Source organism: Gasterosteus aculeatus, chromosome 9, assembly GCF_964276395.1.
Source record: "Gasterosteus aculeatus chromosome 9, fGasAcu3.hap1.1, whole genome shotgun sequence".
Classification (NCBI taxonomy): Eukaryota; Metazoa; Chordata; class Actinopteri; order Perciformes; family Gasterosteidae; genus Gasterosteus; species Gasterosteus aculeatus.
The window spans coordinates 7619863-7645142 of record NC_135696.1 but is presented as its reverse complement, the minus strand read 5'-3'; the positions used below and the strand labels follow the sequence as shown (position 1 = coordinate 7645142).

At 42.7% G+C, this 25280-nt stretch overlaps 3 protein-coding genes across 5 annotated transcripts; all 3 read right to left on the bottom strand.

Annotated features, from left to right (window-relative positions):
• Positions 1-456: 456 nt before the first annotated feature.
• srp68 (signal recognition particle 68) lies at positions 457-11017 on the bottom strand. Of its 2 annotated transcripts, none has more exons than XM_040186674.2 (16): positions 10832-11017; positions 10343-10409; positions 9695-9808; positions 8078-8273; positions 7760-7842; positions 7559-7668; positions 7165-7244; positions 6737-6877; positions 4060-4158; positions 3833-3897; positions 3381-3534; positions 3077-3171; positions 2822-2951; positions 2525-2600; positions 2343-2395; positions 457-1896 (listed from the first exon to the last, which is right to left on the bottom strand). In XM_040186674.2, exons 1-16 carry the CDS (start codon positions 10917-10919, stop codon positions 1669-1671), a joined length of 1779 nt encoding a protein of 592 aa, XP_040042608.2. In that variant the 5' UTR covers positions 10920-11017; the 3' UTR covers positions 457-1668. The 2 variants fall into 2 exon arrangements, with proteins under 2 accessions (XP_040042608.2, XP_077936496.1); XM_078080370.1 differs by having other exon boundaries at positions 4063-4158; positions 10832-10989.
• A 163-nt stretch (positions 11018-11180) lies between these two features.
• Positions 11181-16055, bottom strand: polg2 (polymerase (DNA directed), gamma 2, accessory subunit). 2 transcript variants are annotated; one of them, XM_040186676.2, is made up of 8 exons: positions 15129-16055; positions 14569-14674; positions 13771-13876; positions 13146-13331; positions 12723-12860; positions 12520-12600; positions 12276-12376; positions 11181-12173 (listed from the first exon to the last, which is right to left on the bottom strand). In XM_040186676.2, exons 1-8 carry the CDS (start codon positions 15610-15612, stop codon positions 12008-12010), a joined length of 1368 nt encoding a protein of 455 aa, XP_040042610.2. In that variant the 5' UTR covers positions 15613-16055; the 3' UTR covers positions 11181-12007. The 2 variants fall into 2 exon arrangements, with proteins under 2 accessions (XP_040042610.2, XP_040042609.2); XM_040186675.2 differs by having other exon boundaries at positions 13146-13346; positions 15129-16026.
• A 604-nt stretch (positions 16056-16659) lies between these two features.
• Positions 16660-23972, bottom strand: LOC120825093 (putative ATP-dependent RNA helicase DDX5). The gene is made up of 13 exons (XM_040186483.2): positions 23716-23972; positions 22907-23096; positions 22718-22814; positions 22455-22588; positions 22063-22128; positions 21049-21190; positions 20785-20945; positions 20287-20459; positions 19761-19871; positions 19542-19603; positions 19383-19442; positions 17669-17890; positions 16660-17434 (listed from the first exon to the last, which is right to left on the bottom strand). The coding sequence occupies exons 1-13, from the start codon at positions 23754-23756 to the stop codon at positions 16989-16991; spliced, it is 1905 nt and encodes a 634-aa protein (XP_040042417.1). The 5' UTR covers positions 23757-23972; the 3' UTR covers positions 16660-16988.
• Positions 23973-25280: the final 1308 nt, after the last annotated feature.

Below are 25280 nucleotides of genomic sequence, written 5' to 3'. Positions count from 1 at the left end.
CTATGATTTATCAGGTAGAGATGCCGTGTGTGTGTACGGATACATTTAATTAAATATACTTGTGATTTTGATGCTGAAATTGAGAAATAAAGCTATTTGGGTGCTTGAGTATCAAACACACCCGTCTTTATTGAACCAAAAGGCAAATCATATGTGCAAAGAAAAGCTAAAAACACATTCACACCCTGCTCAGGCATCCAACACACTCCCAACACACCCACACCCGAAACAGAGGGACAGCAGGACTCGCGCACACACCTCTTCACTCCCTTCAGGCATTTGTGACATTTTTGTGGTTAAGAGCTTTGATTTTGAAAGAGTCATTCTAACAAAAATGACAGATCACGTGACAACAAAAGCCATTTTTTCTCTTCCGTCATGATCCCTCTTCAAAATCACAATAAAGTTGAAATGTCAAGGGAACAGAAATGAACAAAGATACTCAACCGATCAGTCTTTGGTGAAAATCTATTTTAATCATACGTCTGGAAATTAGCTCAAATTATACATTTCCGTCAATTAATTTCTTTTTCCACTTATGGTTCCAACAAATATTGATCACGTTTAATATTCCAGGCCAAATCAAAGTAAAGATCTGGAACACCACCAGAACTTCCATCTTTATTTAAAAAAAAGAAAATACTTCAATCCAAACCAAAATGAGTTAGCGAAGTAGTTAAAAGTTCAAGTGAGACTGAACTGATCCTCCAGCACATGTTTAGCCAGCTATCACCAGCAAACAAGGGCCCTTCAGGATCCAATGAAATGAGAAGCTTTGATGTGGATATAATGACAAACAATATCCCACTGAAGGTTTCTATAGGGACATGACGTCACTGAAGACAGAAAATAGACGACATGACGTTAATTGATTGATTTCATTGTGAAGAGCTGGAACCATGCAGCCCACAAGGAGCACGCCCTTCAGTGAGGGGTGTTAAAAATGGCGACTAGCACTTGGTCGCACTGGGCGGGTCAAAGCAGTTGGACGCTTATCTAACATAACAGCACTTTTAGTGCCTATTGTCTTACAGGACAACATGTGTATTATGACCCATTTTTAATTGACAAATTAAAAAAAACTATGGTGGTGGAGGGAAGAATTGGATCCCAGCAGAAACCTAAAAAAACTGGGAAAGCTTCCGTCTGTTGAATACATGTCAATAAGCACTACTTGGTTTGTTTTTAAGTTAGAGTATTTGCAATAACAAAACTGCACTTTTATGCAAAAAAAAGATGCAGAAAAGCCCACAAAAGACTAGACATAATGACATGAAGGCGCTTACATGACAAAACAAAAAAAAGGAAGAAACACTACTAATGATGCCTAAGTGGTTTTGTTTGCTGATTTGACACCGACATGGTTACCTGTAAAACCTGACTGACTGACGCCCCCATAGCTCAGGTGAAGGAGGAAGCCCGTATGCTAGGAACCCATGCAGCCTGATGTTTGTACTAAAGGTGAACTTGCAGGTGAACTTGGGTCATATTGCTACTCCAAGCTAATCAGATCCCTTCCATACCTTCTTGCAAACTTCCCCCCTCATGCACTTAGGCGCCACAGCAGCAGAGAAAAAGAATCAAAGTAATTTAAAATCATTCTAACAACTGAGCCAGGTTTGGTTGTTTTTGGTGGACTTGGTTGAATCCAAAGCCTGGGTGTTGGATTTAGCTGCCAAAGCCAAAGATACCCTTGATGTAGCCGGTGAGACCACCCTTGCCCTTCTGCTCCACCTTGTCATCCAGCGGTGGGAAGGCCACATGGTTGAGAGCTAGGTCAAAGAACAGGGGCTTGCAGGGAATTGGCTGGAAGTCGGGAGGGAACTGGACCAAATTGGGCTGCTTTCCCACGAGGGCCGGTTCCAGGCGGAAGGTCTCCAGGCGGTTGCAGAGGGGCTGCATGAAAGAAGAAGTGCACGCTTTGATCAATAAATCAGTTATCCAGCAGAACGGCTTACTGCACCAAACGCAAACCCCTGCTTTAGTCGTTAATCCAGTCATGGTTTTTCATGATATTAGCATCAATCAGAGCAGAGGGGAGGAGCGGCTTATGGTTGTGGAAAGCATTATCTACTTATCCGTTTATGCCAAAATAACTACAGATATATGCTGCATGGTAAAAACGGTTTGTGTTTAAAGTAAAAAACAATGACTTGTTTTCTAATAGAGCTCAGCTCTAATCGGTGCTGGGCTTTGCGTCATTGTAGCAGCATCCATCAACATTCAAAATAATGTCATAAGAGGCGTTAATTGTCCCATTTGGTTCATTCACAGACATCTGTATACAGTGCTAGTCAAACGTTTGGACAAACTTGAAACTGCGTGGGATTTTGTCGTCTTACCGTGTTGTCTTTGACTTGCGTCTGAGAGGGAACTTCAGCAGTCTCATCGGTGTCTGAAACAAACACATTTTTGCAGGGTTGTACTCCGAACGAGCCAGAACAAAGAGGTCGGACCCAGTGGGTTCTTATACGACGAGAACAAATGAGTAGGCTAGAAAAATGAACGCAAAAGGGGCTCTCACCTAAGATAGCAGCAGCTTGAAGGGAGTATTTCTCAGCATTGACCTCAGCAATGAGCTCCTGGACATCAGGGAGATCCTGCAGAAGCACAGAGACAACAGTGACGATGCAGGTAAGAGTACAGGTGGTCACTGTTACTCATTTGACAACTGAATCAGACTCAGAAAATACTCTTTATATGCATTTTGCTGCGTTCGTATCAACACATGGGTGAGCGGACCTCGTCATGATAAATAACATTTTTTTATAAAAGTGAGGAACTATGAGATTGTCTTGTTTTCTTTGTTAACACCACCAACCTTGAGGCTGTTGTTGAGATTCTTGGTCTTAGACTGGACCTCCTTGGCATATTTCAGAACCCTCTCATAGAGCACTAATGCCTCACTCCACTTCTTCACCAGCACATACGACTGAGCTATGAAGAAACACCTGTCAGGGGACAAAGACATTAACAACACACGTATGTGAAAGTGACAGACATGAACACAGGAGGAGAACTGCATGAGAAATACATGGTGGCCTCTATGGCTGCATAGTTAATAACTGCGTCGGACCTGTTGGCCTTGTAGACCAGCGTCTTGAGGGACACCTCCTTCTGGAAGGTGTGGTCATCCTCCAGGCCCTGCAGGGTGGAGAGCTCAGCCAGACTCTGGAGAGACGGGCCGACAGCGGAAGGTCAGTTAGGCGATGGGGGAAACAGAAGGCGAGTTAACACTGAGAGGGAAGCGACGTGGTGGGGCAAACATCGTACCCGGTTGACAAAACAAACAAATTGTCACACAGATACCGAGAGTCAGCCAGGAAACTTAACGTAGTATACCAACTAAAACATGTGCTGCTATTTGGATGGTAGTGTACCTGCAGGATGATGTCGTAGAGGCGAATGAGATCCTGTGGACGGGGCCCTCTCTTGTTCTCGTCCGCATCGGGTTCCTTCAGTTTGGCCTGCAGGGTACGGGCCATGCTCTCATTCCTCTTCACCAGCGTACACAGCTTGATGTAACTCAGGTAACTGCAGGGTGAGACAGACAGGAAGTGTATTATTCGCTTATTAAAGGATATAATCATAATCATCTGTTCTGTGGCCTGGCTATTTTACTGTGTTTCGTTGTAATGCATGACACACAAAATGAATATCAGGAAGGAGGAAGGCAAAAATCTATATTTCAGTTCACATCTGCAATTACACGTTTCAGGACTTCCCCTTGTAAGAGCCAACATTAAATCAATCAAACCGGGTAGTCTGCATGCGGCGGGCCGAGAGTATTCAGCACAAATCAAGTCAATGTTTTAAGAACATTTTCTTTTACCTGTGCAGGAACTGCAGGTTGGACACCTTGCTGTTGTCACAGTCAGTGCTCCGCTCTCGCTGCTTCTACAAAGACGAGAAATAATTCGATTAAGTAGGTTGAACCCCCCCCCACCCTCCCCTAACATTTTTGTTTGTCATATGTCTTAACTTAGCTATTTAGTAAACCGGATGACTGAGCTGTCCCACCCCTACAACTATCAACATTTTTAAGCTGCAGTATCTTACCACCTCGCTCTTGAGTTCCTCCCTCACAGCCTGGATTGTGTCTCTGCACTCGGCCAGCAGCGTCTCATAAAGATGCTCTTTGGTCTCCTCGTTAGCCGTCTGACCAAAACAAGCAAGAAGTAGGATCAGAATAGGGAACATAGTGGCTGCGGATGATTGTCAACACTTTCTGCTTCTTAGTATAATTATAATATTGCCTCGACATACAAGTGAATTTACTATGAAGAGAGAAAATGCTGCAAGTAACACTAGTGGGTGCATTCAGTGACATTAGATCGGTGCAGCGAACAAAAAAACACAGGAAAACTAAATCAAATGGTTTTCTTTATCCCTGGCTGATAAGGACTGTCCCAGCATTGATTCTAAAATACCAGATGGTGATATTCTTACAATGAAAGGACAAAACATTTACATTGTGACAATTTAAAAACTGAACTCTCACCCAGAGAAAAGAAGATAGTCGCAGTTTGTTGTGGTATAATCTAGTGTGAACCAGCACAGTGAATTGCATCCCTCGCACACAATACAACTCCACCAGCTAGCTCGGAGACTCTGCTATCGGCCTTAACTTGACATGTTTTATCCAGCAACCCTTTATGAGCAGTGAATGAGGAAGGCCACTTTTTGTGTTCGTAAATATTGTTACAAAACAGCCATTGCGGTTTCAATGAGACACGTTGCTTACATGACTTGTGTGTAGGGACTTATTTATGTAAATATATATTTTATACTAAATTATTTTAAATTGACAAATGTTTTAATTCATGGTTCAGTTGAAAAAACTTGCCGTTGACAAGCGCACATTTTTTTCCTTAAATAAGGTCCCATGGTGGTCCAGAGGAAGGGGCGGGACTTTTGCCGCTCTATTCTCGATTCTCTATGCTTGAGTCTTAAAAATGAAAAAGAATAAAACAAATTCTTAAACTTATTATTATTACGTCAATTATTTAGACTTAATGGATTCGATATATGAACCGTGACTCGATCCCAACTACCTTCCACCTGACCTACAATGACACTAAACAAAAATTCAACCATGCAAACACAACTATTTAATCCATTAAGAAGTTGGAGTTATTCCACGCTAGGAGCAACAGTTTCAGCAGAGGTGTGAACGTGGCAAACTGAGAGAAAGGCTGAAGGCATGTGGCCCAGCAGGCTGGCGGTACATTCCTGCACATTACTCATCTGCTGTCATCTGTCTCTCTGGAGTTTCAGGGTTCAAATCTTTGCAGGTTACAGGGCTGGTTTTCACCTCCCCATTCTTTCATCGACACAATCACACAATAGGCCTGTGTTACTCTACAATAGTCAATATGGTACCTCTGATACGTCTAATGGACATATTTAAGGAAAGAGGCAGTGCCGGGTCGGCGCAACTGTAAGACAATGACTGATACAGAATCATTATTTAGATCTAAGCTTGAGTAATAATTGAGAGACACCTTTATGGATGACATTATTGTCACTTACTCACCATAAAGAAAAGGGGATGTTAAACTTTTTTTACTAGAACATTCCTCGTAGTAATAACACACAGATTACAGGGCTGCTCTCATCCACCCAGGAGGCTGAGTCTTTATAGAACCACTCACTCGTGTCAACACCCTAGCAACGCCTAGCATGACCGGCTCGACCCGTCGAGCACCGTCTCTCGGACAAACCGATTAGAGTTGGGAGGAGTGTGCGGAGCTCCTCCATTAGAACTGGTGTCTGGCCCGATATGGCGTTTCCGGTCCCCAGTTGCTGGTGCGAAATACTACACCCAACTTTCTATTGAGCAATCTAGGAGAAATACATTTCATTCGGTCACTCAAACATAATTCACGAGGATTTTTTTTAGTTTATATTTTTGTGTTGAGGAATTTAAATCAAGTAAAAAACTGCTATAATTCAACTTCAAAGCAGCTTCCCAAACATTCGGAAACCACTATTAGTTTAGCAATGGAGTCCCAGGAGGGTCCTGTTGGGCGTCGCTGCGTATTCATGGGTGGACTGAAATGCACAGAATGCAGTGGCTGCATGCCACCGACCTGAGTGGATGAAGGTGTGACAGGTACGTCTGCAGGCCGTGCTCAGCCTTGAGGACAAAAGGAGCCGTGGCGGCAGATATGACACGAGACTGCAAAGAGCAGAGGGCCACCTACTGAAGGGTTAGGAAACTGCATAGACTGCTGGATTTTTTTTTAAAATTTTTAAACTTACGCCACAGGCCCATTTTGAGACTTCATCTGAAGGTCGCCAAATTGACATGGAACCAAAAGGAACATATTAATCGCTTCTCTCAATGGTTGGTCTGACTGCAATATAACTTAAGTAATATAAGAAATCTGCAACACTTCAAGATAAACCATATCAGGGGTTGTCAGTGTGCTGTAAGTAGAAGAAACACAAACAAAAACGGAACCGTCCTACCAACATGGCGAAACTGGAATAAAGCTAAGTTACCGTAAGTTACCCAAGTTAACAAAAAGATAGCAATCTATTCTGCACTATTGTTTTCTGACGTGCACGGTCCACACAGCCATGTTTTGAGAAGCATGTGCACATGGTTAGGAAATTGACATCCCATTTGAACCCTTTCATCGTGTGACAGTATTAAGAGCTGCTAAGAACGGCTTCAACAGCAGGGCGGTTTATTTTCATCCCCACCAAAGCAGCAACTAAATAAACTGACCTGAGCGATAGCGGCTTCATTGTCAGCCAGACCCAACAGGAAGATGCGGGCCTTGTCGATCTTCACAGGCACCGTCCGCCCTCGCCACTCCACCTCGCTCATGGTGGCCGCCTGCTTGGTTCTTGCCTGAGTGATCAGAGCCTAAAGGAGAAAAAAAACATTTAAGAAACATTTTTACAAGACACAAGATTGTCTGACCAACAACAGCGAAGACATTTCTTAGGATTTAGTCTATATATATATTTTTTTAATCCTTCAATGTTTTTTAAAATTTAAACACACATTTTTTTCTTCTAATAGAGACTTAAGTTGAGGAGAAAATGTGTATGTGTGTGTTGGCTGGACCTCGACATGATATTAGGACATCACGGATACAAAAAAACATAACTGACACAAGAGAATAAACTAATGTTCTCCTATTTGTTCACCTCCAGTTTCTCTGCCATCATGCCTCCTCCTCCTCCCGTCAGTCTCATCTGCATCAAGTCATTGATGGCGTTCTGGTCGCCTGCAATAAGACAGAAAAAATGATGATTTTTTTGGGGGGGATTTTTCTCGGGACAGGGGTTGTGTACAGACTGTAAAGCCCTATGAGGCAAATTTGTAATTTGCTATTTTGGGCTATACAAAATAAAATTATTTGAATCCAGTTACATAGTGTGTGTGTGTGTGTGCATCTTTGTTGGAAAAGAGGGCGATGTGATCTTTGGCAAATGTCCAGCTTGGGATGGGTCTCTGGATTCATAAAAATAAGCCTATGACAGCAATCAGTTAAGTTGAGAGGGATCAGATTGTCTCCGTACGAGTGCACGTGTCACTCACCAATGTTGTAAGCACAGTAGCGGATGTTGGGCGAAATCTCGTCCACACGCTGGCGATACAGAAGAGCCAGCTCTTCTGTGAAAGCACTGGCCAGCTTCTCATAGATGGTCCTACAAGAGCAAAATGGGGTCGTTTAGAATTTCCGAAATGTCACAGCAATTCAAACACGGCAAACTAAAAGTATGGAGAATGTTCACTCACTTGCACTTGTTGAAGGCCTCCATGGCAAGCTTCCACTCCTGCAGTTCAAACTCCACCATACCAGTGAGGTATGAAGTGTAGGCCTGACAAGAAACACACGGGCCATTATTAGTGTCTGTTGTGAGGATAACGTGATGGTTCCTCACTGAATCAAAACTTTAAATGACACATTCTATGTGTCTGGTACAGAGACATCGGGCTGATGTGAGTTAAAGGCACTTTAGGCGAGGGCCGGCAATCTCACAGCACACCTACACCCCTTATTCTTTGCACGTGTGCTTAAAGCAGGTGAAAGTCAACTTAAACTATACGGTGTACCTGCGCCTCAAGTTTGGTCTTGGCATCAACGCGTGGGCTCTCACAGAGCTTCTCCAGTTTCTCGCTGTGCTTGGCAGCCTTGCGTAGTCGTGCCAGCAGGTGGAAGCGCTTGCGTGGCTCAGTGTTCGCCTCCTGCTTCAGCTGCATGGCGTAGCTCCACGCACGCTCGGCCTCCATTAAAACCAGCAGCAGATACCTGAAGGGAAGGTCGATTAATTAGTTACTTGGACGAAGTCAGTCAGCCATTTGTTTTGAGCAAATACATTCTTTACAAGGTTGACTAGAAGTGAGGTGTACCAAACCAGTTGCAGACTCATCTCCTATGTAGATCAGCTATTCTATTCCACTTCACCTGGGCCCACTGTCAGAGCAGCTAGTGAGTGTAATATATATGTATAATTTATTTATCTCACAACAGCCGTTTTATTAGGTACACTCATTAAATTGGTTGCTAATGCAAATTCCTAATCAGCCAATCACATGTCTGCAACTCAATGCATTTAGGAATGTAGACGTGGTCAAGACAACTTGCTGGAGTTCAAACAGAGCATCAGAATGAGGAAGAAAGGGGATTTAAGTAACTTTGAACGTGGCTGATGGTGATCTACTGGGATTTTGACACACAACCATCTCTGGGGCTTTAAGAGAATGGTCAACAAAAAGAGAAAATATATCCCTCGTTAAAACCAAGGAATACAGAAGTGGAACCGTGAAGAAGATAGGAGTGGCGTCTGCTGCTGTAGCCCGTCAGCTAGGAACAGGAAAATGAACATAATTTGCTTAGGGTCACTAAAATTGGACAGTAAGAGTAGTAAAACGTTGCCTGGTCTGATGAGTCTTGATTTCACCTGTGACATTTAGATGGTCGAGTCAGAAATTGGCGTAAACAACATGAAAGTATGGAACCATCCTTCTCTGTATCAATGATCCAGGCTGGTGGTGGTGGTGTGGGGGATAATTTCTTGGCGCACTTTGATCCCCTTAGTACCACTTGAGTATTGTTGCTGAACATGTCCCTCCCTTTATAACCAGTGATCCATCTTCTGATGGCTACTTCCAGCAGGATAATGCACAAAGCCACAAAGCTCTTATCATCTCAAACTGGTTACTTGAACATGACAATGAGTTCACTGTCCTCCAATGGCCTCCAGTCACTGCATCTCAATGCAATAGAGCACCTTTGGGATGTGGTGGAAGATTCTCATCATATATGTGCAGCCAACAAATCTGCAGCAACAGGGTGATGCTATCATGTCAATACGGACCAAAACCTCTGAGGGATGTTTCCAGCACCTTGTTGAAAGTCTGCCATGAAGAGTTAAGGCAGAAGGGTGTCCAACTTTTTACTAGCCAGGTGTACATAATAAAGTGGCTGGTGAGTCGATAAAGGATGGATCTGTTTTCACTGTTAGCTAAACAGCGTTCCCTCGGATGCAGTGACACATAACAAATAGGATTTCAAAATGGAAATAGCAGATCAGAGGTGGGCTTTAAGTTACAAAAGGTCTAACACTCGTTATGTAGATGCACAACATTGCAACAGAACCTGGATAAACTATTGTATGATGGAAAAAAAACCTGCACATGAATGCCAGGCTCAGACGTTCCATTCCTTACCTGCTGTCAGAAAGCATTTCGACAGTTATTTTTTTCCCAATGAACTTGTGTCGGTTGCCCATCCTGAAACCAAGAGTCTTGCGCAGACGCCGCAGTCTACGGGAGCAGTATCCCCTGCACAGAGTTACAAAGTTCTTTCCATTGCATTCAACTAATAACACTTGTGGGTATCGTTCCATCTTGTTATCAATGGACAAGTCAACCCACAGGAAATTTGCACATTTAACAATTCCAGGGCTTTCTTTGAAAAAGGGAGATGCTGAAATCGCGGAAGATTTGATATTGTCATTCTTAATTTGTTAACTTAACTGATCATGTTTAAGCTACAAGTAGCAGACAGTAAACAATTAAATCTGTGTGTTTGACGGTATCAGGCTGTGTATGGTACAAGTGAAGTTAATGCATTGATATTAGGAGACAGAGGTCTCACGTGAGCCATATGGTAGCAGGCGTTTCCATTATAACATCATCTCAGTGCATGCACCAAGGATTTGGTCTCCAAAATACCTGGGGCTTTTGAACGTGAAATAAACTGCGCACCTCTATGTGAACAGCGATACAGTACTCGACATTTCCCCACAGACATTCATCGGTACAAATACGGCCCAGTCACAACGGTATCACGGGGGGTGTTTGTGCACAGCTCACCGGTATCTCTGGTAGTCTCCGTGTCTGAGACCATGCTGCTGCTGGGACTCCTTGATTATTTGCAAAACTGAGAATCAATGTTAAGGGACAACTTTTATCTTCATTATTACACATCGTGATCCATTTGTCATTCATTCAGGTCTGCGAGTGACAGCAATGCAAGCAGTGGGATTCCGGACCCAGAAAAGGGCTGTGATCATTTTCTGTAAACGGCGACGTAACTTAAGTTACCTAATGAAACAGGACCATTCTTGGTTTGTTTACCACTATCGGAATCGTAAAACAAAGTTTGAGACATGTCAAGTAATCAGATTTACCGGACAGCCACTGACAAGAGTGCTTCAGTATGACACGTAGCCCAATAACGCTAGCTGACGTTATACGCTAACCAAGCTAGCTAGCGAGCGACCGTTAGCTTCAGAGCTTGAAACCGGTAAAACTGCAGCAAAACCAAAATAGCCGCTGCATGTCCAGTCGTGCGAAGGATACTTTCGAGTCCAAGTCCTCCATCCGAGGAATTTTCTTTGTTTTCATCCATGGGAGACAATTTAGCGTCGTTTTGCTTGTCTGAGGCCATCTCTAAATGCTAACGGCGCATACACATGCTCAGTAAACTGTAGAAGCAGCGACCAGTGACGGCGGTGGGAGGGGCAAGATTAGTCAACTCTCGCGAGATTTAGCAGATGGTCCACGGCGTGTTCATAGCAGTACACTGCAGTGCAATATTTCCAATGAAGCAATGCATCATTTTTGATGGAAGCATAAATATTACCTCTGAAATAATTATGACAAACATCTCAGTCACAACGAATAACAACAGAAGGAAGGAAGGAGGAAATCAAGGGAGAAAGTTATAATGAAACAAACTACTATTCAGGAGCATACATATGATGAACTATCTGTCTGGTGTGACTATACTGTAGATTAATATGATTGATTAAAGTCCTGGTTGCATACAGTTTAAATATGTATTTATACGTGAAATAGGATGAACATCATGTAGTTTGATTGAAAGCTCATAAACCGCTAATAAATGGACCTTGAAGCAGTCAAGAATGATCTTTGACCCACAAAAGGAACATTAATTCTCACGTGGCACATTGATAATCAACTAAAATACGACACCTTATAAGGAGCCACATAGACCATAACAAACCGACCAACAAAAAATATAATATTTAAGAGACACTGTATAATAGAATGTCAGACAGAAACCTGATAGAACACGATTTCAATCCTCCTCTAAATACGTAAATACCACTCAATTCAATTCTGACAGTGAAGTGTGCACTTAACCACCTCTTTGGCTTGGAAGTACTGAGGGAGACTGTAGGGTGAGTGGGACACTCCAAGTCGCACCCAATTAAAAACTGGAGGTACATACCCCATGGTTGAGTCCAGATAAACATTGAGCAAAATTTGCACATATTCTTTTCAAATGTCACAAAATGGTTTCTTAGCCTTTTAAAAATGAAGTTCAAAATTCCCACAAATTTCCGAAATACCCAATCAAGGTAAGTCACAATGAGTCAAAGGGGATTCTGGAAAAGACCCAGTTCCATTAAATGCCATGCTGTGAAGACATGATCCTCACAAGTAATGGATGCAAAATATGGACCGCAATATATAGGCTTTCCCTTTTAGTTGCCAAAACAGAAGGTCCATTCACAAGTTGTCGGCAGCAGAAATGTATCTGGAGAGAAAGTTCTTGATCTCAGAGATGTGCTTGGTTTCCCTGATGGTGGTGTCTCTGCTGCGTACTTGAAGGAGGCCGCTCTCCAGCGTGTTCTCACTGACCACCACAGCGAACAGCACTCCCATCTCATCATACCTACAACGCATCGACACGGAGACACGCGTCAGTCCACAGCAAGAGATGATTCGCTCCTAATGAGGAACTTTGCTTCCATTGCAACAGTGAATTATACTTTACTTTGCGTTCAGCTGCTCCATTGACGTTGGCACTGTTTCGAGATACCCAGGCCACGCAGAGATCTTAGCCTCCATGAACTCCTGCTGCAGCCCTTCACAGACCTGCAAAGTAATCAAATACTATTTCATCTACTTTCACTACCACCTGCTGAATCGAGCACAGTCAACATCATATCTATTCACACGTTGAATCAAGATTTTACAAACATCAATTAATAAATGATGTTTACAGATGTGGTTCTTACCTGCCTCAGCTCCATATTGGCTCCCCTGCCAATGTCTAAAGCCACTTTGACCGGAGCCAACACAGGATGCAGCTTCAGGACCTGAAATCAACAGCAAACACACAGAGTTGAAACTTGTGACAGACGATCACACACAAAAAAAAAAAAAAAAAAAAAAGAGGGCGACTGTCCGGTTAGACATTGGAATACAAGTGGGTCATTACCTTTCTCCTCAGCAGCTTCTGCTTGCCGTCTTCTTTCTTGAGCTGCTGGAGTGAGTTGCACAGAAAGGCCATCACGCCCCGGTCCATGTTCCCGGTCACCGAGACGACATGAGGAACCGACTTACGACCATCTCGACACTGGAATTGTGTAACGAATCGGCACGTGATCACAATGAAGAAAGGCAATAACAGAAGTGAATACGCACTTGTTTGTGGAATCCTTAGAACATGCCTAAAGGGTTGGGCGTGGACATTTTTCTGGAAGTATCTCTATGATGCAGTTGAGCATTATTCATAGATAAAGCTTGCAAACTAAAGTGCTTCTGCACCATCGACGTTACTATTTGGTAATGGCAGCTTGACGGATAAAAAACTGTGTGCAGACATAGAGACAGTTAAAGACATAAAGACAGGCTGACTGACCTGCAATTTGGAATGGACTCCTTTGTGTGTCTGCAGCAGCTCCGTGTGTCCTCTGCTCCACAGCGTCTCCAGGGGCTCCCGTCCCCATGGGAAGCTATATACGATCCTCACGCCGCGGGACGTCGCCTCCTCGAGTTCCTCCGCTGGGACGTCAATACTGCTGAAGTCCGATGGAGACAGGGCAAACTGGACAGACACGGGCTGGTCTGATTTCATGTAACTGAAGTTATATTGATGTTGTAATGATTTAAAGATACCCAAAGTCTCCTCCTCTCTAAACTCAAATCTTTCAGTTGCACTCCGGGGACAACTGTGGAGTGTATATTTAGGTATTAAGAATAAATATCAATCATGGGAAGTCATAAAATTGCACTCATTTCATGTAAGTAGCCCAGGAAAACAGGAAAATAACCCGTTTTGTGCTCAAACTAGCGCTGCACAATACAGGCGAGTAATGTACTGCAAAACCACCTTCTGGTTATTTTGTAATCGAACCAAAATCTGCAAAAAACATGGGAATCTTTTCTACATCCTGTTTTCTCAACCTATGAAATGTCAACAATCTGTTCTGGTTTACATTCAGTGTCGTGCAATACTATACAATTCAGTATCTAACAATACTCACTTTCCTCCACCACTTCAGTCTCTGTTGCGCCCAGTGATCCAGCCACTGGGAAGAGGTACGAGGAGAGCAGAACCATGCCAGTGACGTCTGGGTGACTTCAACTGGGCTGGCAGGAACAGAACCATTACAATATATTTACAGCGGGACTAATATCTTATCCTTTATTGCAGAATGCTGTATTTAAATATCAATGTACACTATTATTCTCAAACCCAAACATGTATTGTATCAGAAAGGTCGGGCTAGCTCGCCCTCTAGTGGTTAAATTATAACAACAACAACTAAAGAGAGGCAAACAGTTATTGATATGGTTCATATCCAAGATCACAAAGACTCATATTGTCTTTGTGCTGTTGTCCAATCTCTGGCGGAGTGAAATGGTTTTGTTTGAATAAGTGCATGAGTTTAAAAGCATAGTAGGTGTTTACTCGACTCTACATTGTCCCTAGATTGTTTTAAAGGGTTATTTTTGTTGGAAATGGGCACTAAAACAGAGTCTACATTATTGGTACATGAAACTCGAAACTAATGGATCACTTAATAGGATTAGCATCAGTGAGTTGGGCATATTGCTAGCATCACATGGCTGAGGAGTGGGTTGTAAAGTCACGGATTTCTTGATTACTGCGGCCAAATACTTGTGTATTAACAGAAAATCAACAAGCAAGAGTGAGTTTGAAGGAGGAAAATGTATTTGCGCAAGTTCCAGAACTTCATATGGAGAACCTGTAGTGAGGGAATAAACCTTTACACAAGCAAGAGTCTACACATAAGGACAAACAGTGGATGGAGCCTCACCCATCAGAGCCGTCTGAGGGCCGGAAACATGGACCAAACTCGGCCAGGCCAAAGGGCAGCTTCCTGTTCACCAGATCCAACGAGGGGACAAACTGCTCCAACGCCCCTGAGAACGAGTAGTAAAACTCTTCATTTGGCATTGAAACTATTTTTTTTTGTACTCCCAACAAATAAGGTAAAATAAAAGTGTAATTAAACGGCTTTGTTACAAGTTGAGGATCTGTGTCATCGGTCCTGTTCCGTCCTTTGATCCCTCAACTAAATCAGGTGCAATATCAGATACTAAAGATGTGGCTTATAGCATTATATCTTCTACGGTGTTGATAGGTACAAACCAAAGTACCAAGGAAGACCTAACCTCTAGTAACATGACTCTTACCCTAAATGGCCAACCAAGGCCAATCACATTCCTTAAAACTACCAGCTATTTCTCATTGTATTGTATCATCATGGCTGATTCTGAACCAATGAGGTTTTCTATGTTATCGTTATTCAGTATAGTGCAAATACTGGCACCAATCCCAAAACAATCAACCTCTCAGCGATATGCAGCGGTCTACCTTGTAGAAAGTCTGTCCTCAGAGAGGTGGACCTCTGGATGAGCTTCTCTAACTCCTGGATGAGCTGCTCCTTGCTCAGTTCTTGCTTTTCGATTAAGTGTTTTAGGCAGCCAGACTCAACAATCCCCAGTTGGCCCCTGCCACCCGTTGCCGTGTCCCTGCTTCTGCACAGCGTGTTGATCCGAAACACCTGAGCCGAGGACCGGGTCACCGACCGCCACCACTGCTCCAGTAGGTTTCTCCGCAGCTCCACGCCCAGAGGCCCGTAGACGCAGCTCACGCCACGTTGGAATAGCTCGGTGTTGGTGTGACCGGGTGAGACGTAGTGTCTGTCCACACACAGCTGCATAAACCTGCCGACCCCCTGCGGATCGTCACCCGACGACGTGCCGCGGTGTCTGCTGGGAGGCTGCAGAGCCCGTGTTTCTCGGCGTGGTGGGCGTTTCAATGTGCACAGGACGCTTCTGACACAGTGAGACTGCATGGCGAGGCGCTAGAGAAGTCTACTAAGTGACTCATGAGTGAAACCTAAAATAAACTAATGAATTACCGTTAACGGGTCTGCTGGGCCTTAACCGAGCAACTAATCTCACTAGAAGCAAAACATTAAGAGTTAACGTTAACTGTTTCTGTTGAACCGAAAAATACCAGTTCCGCGAGAGGAGACTTTATCATCCGCCTGTGGAGCTTTGAGAGCATATTTTCACCAGCTAACTGACTGTATTTATGCTAATGTTAACGGTTCGTCTAATGCCAGCGCGCATCGGGCCTTTGACAGGTTCCACTCGCCTGTGCAGGTTGTCAGTCACACTGGTAATGTTCAAAGACGATGCCCGTTCAGTTTGAATCCACAGGACTTACGCGTGAGTGATGACCCGGAAGGGGTCTCTGCACATCCGGGTCATTCTGTCGGGTGTTCAATCATGTGACGTCATCACGCATCGGGGTGAAAAGCTTGCGTCTTGTTTACTTTTTGAATAGAAAATGTACACCACCTTAGTTATTTAAAAAAACAAGTATAATGGCCTAAACATTTAACAAATGTGTTTCATTATGAAAATATATAAACAATTTCCCCATTAGATGTATTTCTTTTTTAGGATAACGTTCTTCCAGTGAGCTCAATGAACTGAAACCATTCGCTATATGAGTATTATATAGTATTATTTGTGTTTGCTTAAAAGTAATAGGATAAAGCTATTTTAGTGCTCATTTAATAAATAAATCAGTGGGTAGTTTAAGTACATGACTTCAGTGTTATTTTATTACTTTATGATGCTCAATAGAATACATTTGAGGTTGTGATGCATTGCTTCTTATGTCTCCTCAATATTCGTATACTGACGCAATGTATAATTTCCTTTCATCTTCCTGTCTGTACAACCTCTAAGGTGACACCACAAGTTTGTTCAGGCCTTCGGTTTATGAATGAATGCATAACTGTGATGTTCATTCACGTGTGCGTGTGTGTGTACGGTGTAATCACCAAGAGTGATAATTAATTAATTAATTAATTCAAAACAAACACATATCCCATTTTATTATTTTTATTCAAAAGGGCATCACACACCCTTTTTAATGATTCATAACATCACTTTAAACCATAATACAAACTGAAAACATTGCATTACCTAGTAAAAATAAATTACTGAGGAATGTTCCCAAAACAAGGAAAAAGTGCAGCAGTCATAATTGCACTAGGAGACTTGTCTACGACTAAATTTAATGCTCTGGGTTTACTAAATGATACCAACCCTGCTGTAAGCAAAGCAAAAGTTAAACAGTAAAAATAATAAACCTGTAATATTTCAGGACTAAACCAAAATCATGTTGGTTCCATATATTGTGCGTATATCATATCTACTGTGGGAAGGGTGGTGGCATGGAGTAGGGCACCATTGGTGGTGGAGGTGGTGGCTGTTGAGCCTGTGGTGGTGGTGGCTGAGAGTTGAATGAGAATGGTGGGTGGTTCATGCCATTCTGACCGGCCCTCTGCATCGCCCCAAATTGAGGGGGGCCCTGGAAGCTCTGGTTACCAAAGGCACCCACCTGATTTGCCGGAGCACCAAAATTCCCCTGGCCGTTGCTGTAATTGTTGTCGTCATAGCTACCACTTGAATTACCACCATTACCTCCATAGCTGCCACCATTTTGAGCCTTATTGCCACCGAAGGCACTCTTCGGCCCATTGCCAAACCCTCTGTCGCTGTCCCTGTAGCTACTACCGCCAAAGCTGCTTCTCCCACCCCCAGAATACCTATCCCGACGGTCATCCTTGTAGCCGCCTCTTCCACCCCTTCCGCGACCTGCACGATATGAAGACAGAACAGAGACAAAAAGGGGGGAAAAAAAATATGTAAAGATGTGCATGTCTAAAAACTGACTTCGAGACACTGATTTCATTTAAATGATTGTCACAAAAAAACAATACATCTGCAGGGGATTGACGTTATGTTCAAGAATTTGAATGACTACTAAAAACTAAAACACTGCTTCTTCCTTACAAACCATGATGAATGTCAACAAGGGTCAGACTTTACCTCCTCTGTCATCTGCCATTTGGATCAGTTTGGGATTAATGGCCTGATTGGCCTCGCGGAGCACAGAGATCAGGTCACTGGCTTGTTTCATGTTGTTGGGGGTGAAGAAGGTGTAGGCTGTGCCCGTTTTTTGACTTCGGGCTGTGCGTCCAATGCGATGGATATAATCCTCGGAGGAGTTAGGGTAGTCATAATTGATGACAAATTTCACATCCTCCACATCTGTGAAAGTGTTGCAGTGTGGCAAAACAAAACATGGAGGCCACACAGGATTTTGCACACCACAACAGCCAGATCAAAGGGGAAATGTTAGCAACTGTGGAGGCCGGGGGAAGAAGATGGTCATTAGGCTGTGGAGGAAAACTTGTTAAAACAACATAAGATTGTGTATACATCTACTCCATGGGAATACTACTGTGGGAAGAGAGAAACGATGCACACTCCAATTGCTTACCATAATCAAAAAGATCCAAACGACATTCACCCTCCCTTTTGTTAACCAAGGGAGAGAAAAAAAAATGGATTTATGTCTTACCATAATGGAGTATGCATTCACTAGTCCTTTCCCAATGCAGCGAAATCCCCCACAAATTGTCAAGTGACATCCAGGAGCTTCTACGCAGGTGGGCCACGATATGCACTGGGGCCTCCTCAGGTGCCAATATAGGACCATTCAGGGGTACATTTTGCAGGTACGTTTTTCCCAGTACACTCTCAAAAGAAGCTTGATATTAAAGGCCGCACTGCACGTCTTGCCAAGACAAAATAGACAAAGTGCTAATTTGAACAGGGCCCCCTTCAAAAAGAAAAATAGGAAAAAAAAGAAAAAAAAAGAAGAAAAAAAAAGGTAAAGGCCTCAAACATGAACCGTGTGGCCTGACCGAGCACGGGACATTTTCCCCTACCCACTTCATCAGTCTCATCAAGGCAAGATCTTCCGAGAAGCCAGTGTTCACTTGATAAAATGTCTCTCGTTGGCAGGTCTCGACATGACTTTAAAACGCAGGCGAGGGAGGAACTTTGGTTTGAGTTGTCTCACTCTCTTTCTCTTCTCACTAGATGTTCCCACTACCCACTAAACACATGTGCCAGGTCTCGTCAATTTTCTGAGACGAATAACAGATTTCAAACTGCTCTCTTCATATCAAGAAATCCAGCACTTTGACGGGAAAAGAAAATGATTGAAAGCTCAAACAGGCTCTCAAGCACCCATGATATGTGATACGAGCTCCGAAAAGGTAACAATTGATCCAAATCTCAAACAAGTGACTTGCAATACAGCGCCCTCTAACACAACAGCATGCAAGGCAAAAGTCACAACATCAAACATATATATTTTTTCCTCTCTTTTTTTATGTTTGAGTTGGAATCAGCGTTTTTCAGGTGAAATCCAAGGACAGAACAGATGTGTGTGTATTTCACCGACATATCAGAGACAAAGGCTTAGCCACACAGCCTTTTGAAGATCCCTGGCACACAAGAGCTTTCACCTCTCTAGGCCCACTGGGTGGCAAGCCAGTTGAGCACTTCCAATATGTCATCCTTCTCCCTCTCGAGGCCTGGGACTGTCATGCCTAGCGCCTGCCACAAAGACTCCACCTTAAGGTGAGAAAAACTCAGAAAATGCATAGAAAAGTTAAAGAAAGCAAACCCACTTTCTTTAAAGTAAGTGTAACACTGATAAGAAAGTGGTGATACTTGATGACATACTGACCCAAGCCACGGGAGGCCACATCTGTAGCGATGAGGATTGGAGCTTTGCCATATCGGAACTCTGAAGGGAGAATGATAGTATTTTACTCAATTAAAGAGCAGCAATTGAAACGGGTACATAAACCTTTTAAATCATTACGTGTGACGTATCAAATCTAACCGTTTAGGACCCAGTCCCTCTCCTGCTGGCTCTTGTCTCCATGAATTCCCATCGCTGGCCACCTGTGACAGACATATTGAACAATAAACACTATTGCAAAAACAAGTAGGAGCAATGAGGGACTCAAAAATCATTTAACGTAGTCTGAATTTTTACTTTTGAGATCAACAAATAAAGAAAAGGAACATTCTTCGAGGGGAAGAAAGAGTTGATCCTTACCCATCTCTTCTCATCCTCCTTGTGATCTCATCACAGCGCCTTTTGGTCTCAACAAAAATAATGGTCTTATTCTCCTTCTCACTCATTATCTCCTCCAGCAAACGGATCAGTCTAACAGAAAAGAGGCATAGACGAGGTTGAGAGAAAAAGTAGTTTACAAAATATAAAATTGTTGAGAGAAACAAATCTGTAACAGATATTTCAGGGTTTAAACATTAATGATATTTTTCAGACATTGATGTGCGTTAGAGACTGCTTCATTTATTTGCAGGTTTAAAATTACAACGACTAAAGGTTTTTTTTTTTTTTGTTATTTACTGGAAATCAATCCGAACTCTCCATCACAACCCCCATCATGAGCTACTGAAAAAACAATGAATTTAATAATTTTTGTGTTTTACCTGCCCCAGGTAACTGCAAAAGGCCCATTTTGTCAACCCCTGCTATTATGTTTCAAATAATGCAAGTATAGTCATTGATTGCATTTAGATTAAAAACACAATCTGGCCAGGAATCTTCTACTCACTTGTCTTCCTTCTCCATATCATTGCAAACATCGACTATCTGTAGGATGTTGTGGTTGGCACTGAGCTGCAGTGCGCCAATGTTGATCTGGACGTAGTCCTTCAGGAAGTCCTCAGCCAGCTGGCGGACTTCCTTAGGCCAGGTGGCGCTCCACATCAGGGTCTGACGGTCCGGCTGGTGAGGACAAAGAAGGAGGCTTTTAACCTTGTTTTGCATCTTCAAATTAAATGTCACCATGACAATATTAAGTCTAATATCTAGAATCAGTTCATCAGGGCACATTCTGTATTGATCACAGGTTGTTTGGTCAACTTGTGAGATACATTTGTTTCATACCAGCTCAGTCGCTGTCTTTATTTGGGGACTGGGCCAAATATTTCTCACATACAGGGGGGAGGGGATATTAGTAGTTGTGGTTCTTTCCTGACGATTCACTTTACAAGACTGTCTCAATGTTAGTGTAGACTGTGTGCCGATTGAAAAAATGTACACGACATACCCGAATTTGTTCCACTATCTTACGGATCTGCGGTTCAAATCCCATATCCAACATGCGGTCTGCTTCATCCAGCACCAGATAGGTGCAGCGACGCAAATTAGTCTTTCCACACTCAAGAAAGTCAATGAGACGACCCGGGGTAGCAATGCAGATCTCAACACCTGAAGACATATATTTAATGTTAAAAAGCAACCGTTAAACAAATCCCCAATGGTAACGTTGAAGGAATGTATTTAAATAGTGAAATAATAAAAGTACGAATGCCTCTCTCGAGGTCCCTGATTTGGGGTCCTTTGGGGGCACCGCCGTAGATGCAGGTGCTCTTGAGACGGGATGCCCTGCCGTATTCAGCAGCCACTTGCTGCACCTGCTGAGCCAGTTCACGGGTCGGCGCCAACACCAAGCACTAAAGAGAGACAGATATAAATGATCAGTCATCTTTTCCTTTTTAAAAGAAAATAAATTGATCGAATATGTAACATTTGTAAGTGAGTATATTACACACACACACACACACACACACACACACACACACACACACACACACACACACACACACACACACACACACACACACACACACACACACACACAACTCTCTTGCAGATCTGAAGTTCAAATCCCGTATCCAACATGCGATCTGCTTCAATGATCTGTGTAGACCACATAATGGCTCTGTATTCTCAAGCAATTTGTCTGCTCCCTCCCAAAATGGAGAGAACTATGTTAATAACATAATCTTTTGGTATGGATTGGACTACTTTTACAAAGACAAATTGTCAGTCAACATTGAAGATATGAGCTTGATTCTTATTTGATATGGAGCACAGTATTGGATTTTGACAACGGGTGTCTTCTTAATGGTTTACAGATCAATACATTGATCCACATGATGAGGCCCAGGCCTCTTTTGGGCATCTACTTGTAATATTGTGGTAGCTTAAAAGGGTTTTCTAAAATAGTAACAAAAAAACTCAATTTGTATCAATTAGGGGATCACTCTTTTGGATAAACGGGGGGTCGTCGTGGTGCAGGGGTTAGAGAAGGTGTGCTGGGAAGCACAAGGTTGGTGGTTCGAGTCCAGGCTGCCCCATGTTCCATGTCGAAGTGTCCCTGAGCAAGACACCTAACCCCTAATAGCTCCACAAGCAAAAATGTGAAAAAGCCATGGGTTTAAAGTGTAATGTAATTCTCTTTGGATAAAAGCGTCTGCTAAATGACATGTAATGTAATAAACAATTAATAATTGGAATCAATAATAATTCCAGATATGCTTACAATGGGTCCATCTCCGTGCTCCAAGAATGGCTGATGTTGGATGTGCACAATTGCAGGTAGAAGATACTAAAGAAAGAAAAAAATGGACAGAGTTCAAGTATACGTGTTAATTCATAGAGCACATGTATCAGTGAGCTAAAGAGCACCAGCTGCCTGGCAGCCATTAACTTCCATAAAATAGCAGGATTTATTTCTTCCCTTGTGTTTGCAATCTTTACTGAAATGTTGATTACAGTACTCACATGAATATGTTCAATCAATTCTAACTAATCTATGAATCTGTGCATGAAGTGTTATTTCCTAATTACCAAAAGGTGACAACAAATGAATCTTGTATGGGTTCTGGGTACAAATGGTATGGAAAGATCCCAATCATTAAGTCCTCCACTTACTGCAAGGGTTTTCCCAGAACCAGTTTGAGCGATGCCAACCATGTCTTTGCCACTCAGGGCACATGGCCACCCCTGAGACTGAATTGGAGTTGGATCGGTCCAGTTTTGTTTGACAATAACTTCCATGACGTAGCCTGCAGAAGTAAGATGATGCAAGATTAACCGTTTGACCTCAAACATCTGTCAATGACACAAATGATAATAATAGGTCGAATAAATATAAATATCTATGTTTGTTTGGTCAAGCATTTATCCCTACTCACTTGGAAATGCAGCTTCGTGGAATTTTATAATTGGTTTGGGGAGATCTCTGCCTTTGACCGTAACTTCTTTGGTTCTTCGGTACAGTTCAACCTCTTGCTGGAATCGGGGAACACAGTCAAAACGCGTACTTGCAACACCAAGTGAATTAGATCGGATTAAGAAGAGAAACGACTAGAAGTGAATCGTACAAGGGGTCTGCGAGTTGCATCCGGATGCTCTTGGTAGAAGTTCTTTTGAAACTTTGGAAGCTCATCAAGGTTCCAGTGCTTCTTCCGCAGCTTCTCACCAGGGTTGCCAAACTTTCCTGGAGGAGGTCCGCTCCTGTTACCTCCACCTCCTCCACCACCACCACCAAAACGAGGAGGTCCTCCACCATACCTTGAGTAGAAGTGCAGGATGCATAGAGTTTGGTATTTATAGTAGGGATAAAAAAAGATCTGTCTCTTGTCAGTCCTCCAAATGCATGGATATTTACTAAAAAGTACTGTGACACAGTATGTGACAGATTCCTCTTTTCCACATTTTTTAGCACAACATGAATCAATCAGATATAGAGGCTTCAAATTAGTTAGTAATTTAGACGTATCATTATATAGGAGGGCACACAAACACTGTGGGGCTCAGCTTTACCTCCTGTAGCAGACATTACAGGGTTACTGTAATGTCTGCTACTAGTAGAAAACTAAAACAATAAGACTTGCTCAAGTCGATGTGCCTCTGATGAGCATCCCTGAGAAGAGACACCACTGCGTCACATGGGAACAACGTGCAAAAGCGGCGGGACGGCAAGAACACTTTATCTCATGGAAGCGGTGTTGCTCTATTCAGCGAGTCACAGGAGTGCAGCGAAGTACCAAGAAGCGGCGACACAAACTAACACAAGACAACGGCTTTGTTTTGAGAACACGGCCATGACAGCGGGCTCGCTAGCAACGGGATGCTAACGGCTAACATCAGCTGTTAACGGTGAGAAACCCGGAGCTGGCTCTCGACTTACCCTCTATCTCTGCCGCGATCTCGGTCTGAAAATCCGGGCATTTGTGCAGCAGACTACGGTGACGGAAGTAGACTTCGCTGGTGTTCGTACAGCGGGTCAAAAACACAGGTGGTTAATCTAGGAGCTAAAGTCGGCACAGGCAAAACAAAAAGAAAATGCCGGCAGACAAAAATCTGTCAAGAGGGACGGATGTGAGGTCAGACCGGGCGGATAACATCGTATCAATGCGCGTCACGCGGTGGCACGCTGCTGGTACTATTTTGTGACCGCACACTAGCGACGTTATTCAGTGTAACAACATCAGGACAACAAAGTCCAGTTAGGTAATTAGGAAAACATTTATTAAACATATATTTAAAAGAAAAACGCAATAATAATAATGATATCAGAACAGTGACAACATGTGGAAACTGGTTGTGTTCAGTAAATTCTTCTGGCACACAACGTTCAAACATCCCACTTAATCATGTTGCTTTTTCTCACAACAGTGGTTTTCAACGATGGGAAGAAGCCGTAATTAATAAAACCAAAAGGAAAATGTAATTTGAACTCCCCTCCAGAATGAAGATAAATTCACTACAGGAAAACCCAACCAAACCGCACTGAAACTAAACATTACATTAAATGAAACATCAAAAAGGGAATGCAATCTGTTTGCAGACACACACACACACACACACACCACACACCATACCTGGGTGGTGAGCCTCTGCAGGTGGTGTATTTGGGCACGTGGCCTCCATCCACGGGTTGTCATACACTCTCAGGCTTTCAGCGCTGATGAAAGGAGGCCGAGACAAAAGGACAAAAACCGATGACTTTTAAATCTGTCATAATAATCGGGGAATGTGTTTGTATTGTAATTATCTTGTGCAATACAATAATACTATGACCTAATAGATAAAGCCTAACAACAGGCATTTATTTACAAAACATGTCAAACAAAAGGTGGAATAATTTATATTCCCTGTGAAATGATCATAACGATTAGTTTTAAGGGCCTTTAGTTTACTCAAGTAATTATCTTTTGTGTACGGTGAAATACTTTGGATAAGTAATGTGTCCTGCGTACTGTGCGTGTGCAGAAGCTATTTACATAAAGTGACATTTCCACTATTTCTACCACCATAAAATATGTCACATGTGGTAACATCTGATCTTGTTCACATTGTTCTGCAGCTGTGCAAAAGCCATTGTAGACTTTCTCTTCCCTTTTCGTCAATTTGAGGAAGAAATGAAGCTTTTTTTCTGCACTAGCCTTTTGTTTTTGTTTTACCGCTTCCACCTTTTGAAAAGGCCAAATGTTTACATTTGTCACTAAGTGGAAAGTGGACATTTTGTTTCTCACATGAAAAATACTTTGGTTTTCCATGTATTGGATTCAAATCAATTGAATCCAACAATTACAATTTACAATTTAAGAACAATTACAATTTAAGAATGAATATAAATTGAATGCATTTGGGAAGGGAAGCAGCTTTTGTATTTTAGTTGCATTGATAAGAAAATGTGTAGAGCACTGAGGTTTAAAGGAAAGATATTTTGTTTTCTGCTACTCACCTGTT